This window comes from Carassius carassius, chromosome 8 (assembly GCF_963082965.1).
Source record: "Carassius carassius chromosome 8, fCarCar2.1, whole genome shotgun sequence".
Lineage (NCBI taxonomy): Eukaryota > Metazoa > Chordata > Actinopteri > Cypriniformes > Cyprinidae > Carassius > Carassius carassius.
Window position 1 is genome coordinate 5,523,776 of NC_081762.1, and position 6,006 is coordinate 5,529,781.

Genomic DNA, 6,006 nt, shown 5'->3' on the forward strand with positions numbered 1-6,006 from the left:
AGGTGTGACCTTTAAAGGTCGCTGGAATCGTTCCAAAGAATGCAGTGAGATGACATGCATGGGATTCCAGGCTTTGTGTCTTATATTCAGATTCACTCTATAAAAGAAGCTGGCATTCTCCTTGCTTCATTTACTGACCTGCCAGAGCAGACGCAGACAGAAAGTCTTGGTCAACATGGCTTCCACCTACTCCACCCGCAGCAGCTACAAGTCCTCCAGCGGCTCCATGCGTATGTCCACGTCCAGCGTGGGAAGCAGCCGCATGAGCTCCGCGAGAGCCGGGAGCGTGTATGCTGGCGCAGGAGGTTCAGGGGTCCGCATCTCCAAGGCCACTTACTCTGTCGGCGGTTTCAGCGCGTCAGGATCTGCAGACAACAGCATCATTGGCAATGAGAAATTCGCCATGCAGAGCCTCAATGACCGTCTGGCTGCTTACCTGGTCAAAGTGCGCTCACTGGAGAAGGCCAACGCTGATCTGGAGCTCAAGATCCGCCAGTTCCTAGACGGCAAAGCCTCCCCTGTTGCTCGTGACCACAGTGCCCACTTTGTCACCATAAAGGATCTTCAGGCTAAGGTATTTTATGGTTTTTGAAAGATCCTAATATAGAGCTAAAAAATTACATATATACATAAAACAATTATATTGGTGTATATGTCCAGATCATGGCAGCCATTCACCTGAAGGGTGGAATCCATCTCAGCATTGACAACACCAGCCTGGCCATTAATGACTTCAGAATGAAGTGAGTCTTTCCAGCAGGTTCAATGCTTATTGCATGTTTTCAACACAGGCATAGAAGAAAATCGATTCATAGCAATATAATGCAGTATGCAGAAAAGGAAATTTATGGTATTTATTTATTTATCTATTTTGCTTAAACACATTCTGTATAGAATACAGAATAAATGTTTCATTTTCTTCAAAGATTAAAACTAAATAATTTGTAATAGGACAATACAAAACTGCAGGATTTTTCCTTGTGGTCTTCAGAATTATTATAGTACAATAAAATCAAATCAAATAATAAAACGTACTTAAAACAAAATGAATTTTAACTTAAGTCAAAGCAACATTTCTCATTTGCTTTTAGTTTAGCTTGATGTACTAAAATGGCTAAAAAGTCAATCTTTAATAAAAAAAACTATACAGACATTTAAAAAACAAAAAATAATAAAAATGACAAAAACATCAAAATTACTAAAACTTTAAAATAAATACTGGAAGAAAAAAATAATTAAAAATATTAATAATAACTATAATATTATCTCAATGATACTAAAATAAGAATGGCGGTCTCATATTTAAACCCCAAAGGTTTCATATTTATACCATGCCATTTTGAGAGATAATATTATATCATTTACAACATCGTTAATGTTAACTGTTTTCTGCAGACATTATTTATAAATATTAAAGCAAGCTAGAGAATGTATAGAATAGCATGAGTGTTGCAATGCATCAGTTTTACCTGAGTTTGGAGGTGGCCGTTTTGCAGTAAACTAAGCGGTTTTTAAAGAGCATGTTTCTGACAGATATGAAACTGAGCTGGCCATCCGTCAGTCAGTGGAAGCAGACATTGCCGGCCTGAAGAGGGTGCTTGATGACCTCAACATCACCAGAAAAGACCTCACCGTGCAAATCGAAGGGCTGAAGGAGGAGCTGGTCTATCTGAAGAAGAATCATGAGGAGGTACATAAAGAATCTGTGAAAATTTATATAGCAGTAGAATAACCTATATGTAACCTTAAAATAAGATACACTGACCAGAGAATCAGGGATGTTACTTGAGACTCGACATGAATATGAATATATTCCTAGGATTTGTTGGCTGCACGTGCACAAATGAGTGGACAGGTTCATGTGGAGGTGGATGCAGCTCCACAGCAAGACCTCACCAAGATCCTGGCTGAAATCCGGGAGCACTACGAAGCAGTCACAGCGAAAAACCAAAGAGATCTGGAGCACTGGTTCAAGACAAAGGTGAGATGTCTCAAAACACACAAGGACAGAAGTCTATTAATGAGCCTTTTCATGACCAAATGGTGTGAGATAGCTAGTTTCAACTAGGCTGAGCAATCTCTCTCTTCTCTTTATTTCAGACGGAAACTCTAAAACAAGAAGTTTCCACCAGCACCACAGACCTGAAAACATCTCGCACTGAAGTCAACACGTTCAAATCCACACTACAGTCTTTGGAAATCGAACTCCAGTCCCTCTTAGCCATGGTCAGTGATATGGAATTGGCCATTTCTGTAGTACTATTCGTGCGACTTTTTTCTGAATTTGCATGTTCTTATTACTGTAGAAAGCATCTATGGAGGCCACGTTGAATGACACCAAGAATCGTTATTCCATGAAGCTGTCCAGTTACCAACATCAGGTGAGTAGATTTGCAATTAACAAAACCAATATATCATTAACTCACCCTTATGTCATTCCAAACCTGTATGTCTTTTTTTTGCAGTGCATCTTAAAAAAAATTAAAGATAAATGGAACAAAAGTTTTAAAGACACAAAACTATGTGTTTTTTGTGCTCCCAGGTCACCGTCCTGGAAGAGCAGTTAGTCCACCTCCGTGCTGACCTGGAGCGCCAGCGTCAGGAGTACCAGATACTCCTGGACATCAAGACCAGACTGGAGATGGAGATCGCGGAGTACAGGAGACTGCTGGATGGAGAAACCACGTGAGTTGATCTGTTTCCTGTCAGTCAGATCCAAATCGTTCAAAAAGCAGGTTAAATGTCCCAGGAACACACTACTACTAGTTCAAAGCCTCATAACTGTTGTTTTTCCTTTTCAGTGTCAAAACAACCTCCAGTTCCACCTCGAGGACAAAAGTCATCACAGTTGTGGAAGAGGTTGTAGATGGAAAAGTGGTCTCCAGCTCCACGTCCTCAACCATGTCTGACAGACGCATACTTTGATCGGCTGTAACGCCTGTTTGTGTTTGCACCAAGCACACATCTGAAAACCAAATAAAATAAAGCATCATTTAAACTATTCTGCTGGAGTTTTTGTTTATTTATTTTTTTTTAAAATACAATTATGCATATTAAGTCAAGACTACTTCATCTTAAAAGTGATTAAATTACCTTTTTTGTTTAATATGCAGAAGGTATGTATTTCAGTCTATATGGAAGCCAATATAATTACACATCTTTTTTTAATCCTCCATCTATTATCATTTACTTTTTTTAATGGCAATAGACATAGGAAAGCAAACAAAAAAAAAAGTTTTACTATAGTTAAACCATAATTATTACAAATTTTCTAAAATAGTTTAATCATGGTATTTTTTAGTAAAACTCTGGTTACTCAAATGGTAATTAATACGCCAAAAAACAAGGTTTTTACTATAATAAAACCATGGTTAATTTTCGAAAGGGAAACAGCAGGTGGAGCTTGAATGTCGAATAATGTTCGGCTTTCTTCTTTTCCCCAGTGTTTTATCCTTGATGTTCACAAGCAAACCGGTCTCGGAGACTCAAATACACGTGTAATTTGATTATAATACACGTCAAAAGTTAAATCTGTAAAGCCACACAAAAATAAAAACAGTTATGCTAGTTAGAACTGACGTTTGGGAAAGATACAGAGCCCAACTTCGACTTATTCGACAAAATATTTCAGGGTAAAAACATTTTTACCGTTTCTATTATCTTATGAGTAGATGTGTTGATGACAAACCTCTAATACTGAGGTGACAGCGAACTCTGGTGGCTGACCCCAAAATCCTGGACATGAACATGATATTCATGAAATCAAGCATCACTTTTAGGTCAGTATTAAACATTTAAATGGCAGTTTTTATATATAAAAAAAAAAAACTTATAGTCCACTTCAGAAGGCTGTATCCTCGTGGCATTCAGTGTTGAAACATACCATAAATATCAGCCAGCAGTGAATACAGATCTGACTCAGAAACCCATGCTAGGTCAATTACAGCTTGAAGTCATTCTGGTTTGTACGCAACAACTCCTCAAAGATGCATTTAGTTCACTAACTGCATGGATAATTACCCTAGAACAGCTGGGAGTTCAGTGGGAACTAAGCTTTATGTGTTTTTCTATTATCAGTCCACATCCTTAAACATGAAGCTACTGTCAGCTAATTTAACTGTTCCCTGCATGTCTGAATCATTAAGCATTGATAAAGCTGAAGTACTGACACAAGCCATGCACGGACAATAAAAACTGCCTGTAAAATAAAAATAACCATATGTTGAGTTTTACTTGACTTAAAGATGTCAACATCCTTGTTGCCACAAACTGTCATTTTAAGCTACGCACAGCTATAGGGAGGAAAAGCTCCAGATCTTTTCAATTTGTGCTAAGTTTACTTTAGCCTACTTTAGACTGGCTCCCTTGTGAAAGAGGAGACTATTGGGACACCAATTAGGTGATAAACATCCATAATAACTATTTGGAGTCAAACAAAACAAGTTCAGTGATTCTCACAGGACCTGCAAATATCATCAGTGCTGGAGATAAAACGTGCAGACCCACATAATTACATTAAAATAAACACATATCAATGCCGCAAATTAATATTTATGGGGAGAAAGAGAGATTATATTTCTAACTTAAATTCTTGGAAGAATGCACTTTGCTTTTATTTATACTCGAATATATCCAATTAGCCAGTTTCTTTACTCCAAAATAACTCCACAGCTGAGTTTTTTTTTTTTACTTTACTTTGTGTTGCTGATTAACTACTTTTAAAATCCAGTTTGATTGAAAACACATGTGCATTCCCTGTTTCTCTGTAACAAACACCTCTGTTTAAGAAATTCCACAGAGATGATTGAACTACAGTCAACAAATTGTTCTAAACATTTTCTGACTCATAAGAATGACGTAAATATATTTAAAAAAAAAAATCACAAAACGTATAAACAGCAACTGAGACCTAATAAGAAGTGAGAAAGAAGCTAAAGTTCTACCACCTAAATTCATCTACATCTATGTAATCCAGTTTTTACTGAATTGGAGGTAACCCAAAACCTACAGATGCACAAGTTGTTTAATTTACAGTTTAATTGAGGAGTCAAAGATGAGATACTCAATAAATCCCAAAATAGCCACACTTAAACAATCATTAAATTATTTATATGACAAAGCAGGCAACTCACACCAGCATTAAAGGGATAGTTCACCCAAAAAAGAAAATTCTGTCATTAATTACTGACCCTCATGTCATTCCAAACCTGTAAGACCATCGTTTATTATCAGAACACAAATTAAGATATTTTCGATGAATTCCGAGTAAGAACATTCGTCCCCTCTGCGTCACCCTGGCACCATTTTGAAGAGGATCACATGCGTAAACAACGCATCAGTGTACATGCATTGCATACGTATGTGATACTCTCCAAAATGGTGCCAAGGTGACGCAGAGGAGACAAATTGTTGAAACAAGTTAGTTTTGTGCACAAAAAGTATTCTCGTAGCTTCGTAAAATTACAGTTGAACCACTGGTGTCACATGGGTTATTTTAACAATGTCCTTACTCCATTTCAGGACATTGATCATGTAAGGATCCTTGCCATCTATGGGAGGGTCAGAGAGCTCGGAATTTATCAAAAATATTTTTATTTGTGTTCCAAATATGAACGAAGGTTCCAAAGGTTTCCAAACCTGTAAGAGTTTATTTATTCTGTTGAACACAAAAGAAGATACTCTGAAGAATGTTGATAACCAAACCATTGAAGTACTTTTTCTCATCATATGGCTACGGTCAACTTTTTGGTTACCAACATTCTTCAAAATATCTTCTTTTGAAATGGGTAAATTCTAAAATTATTTTCATTTTTGGGATAACTATCCCTTTTATAATAAGTATTCCATATATTTTGTTAAATCAAATAAATAAATGCACAAGTTAAATCAAAATTTGCATTTATCTGCCACTGCTGTAAATTAAGGCATGGGTGAGAAATGTCTTCAAATGCAGAATGGAAATACAGGAATTCTAAATTAAAACATAACAGCAGATTTTTGTTGTTG

At 36.8% G+C, this 6,006-nt stretch overlaps 1 protein-coding gene across 1 annotated transcript; it reads left to right on the plus strand.

Moving 5' to 3' along the window:
• krt1-19d (keratin, type 1, gene 19d) lies at nt 1-3,000 on the plus strand. Its single transcript, XM_059555765.1, has 8 exons — nt 1-574; nt 661-743; nt 1,534-1,690; nt 1,820-1,981; nt 2,101-2,226; nt 2,307-2,381; nt 2,543-2,685; nt 2,802-3,000. Exons 1-8 carry the CDS (start codon nt 176-178, stop codon nt 2,923-2,925), a joined length of 1,269 nt encoding a protein of 422 aa, XP_059411748.1. The 5' UTR covers nt 1-175; the 3' UTR covers nt 2,926-3,000.
• The last annotated feature ends 3,006 nt before the right edge of the window (nt 3,001-6,006 follow it).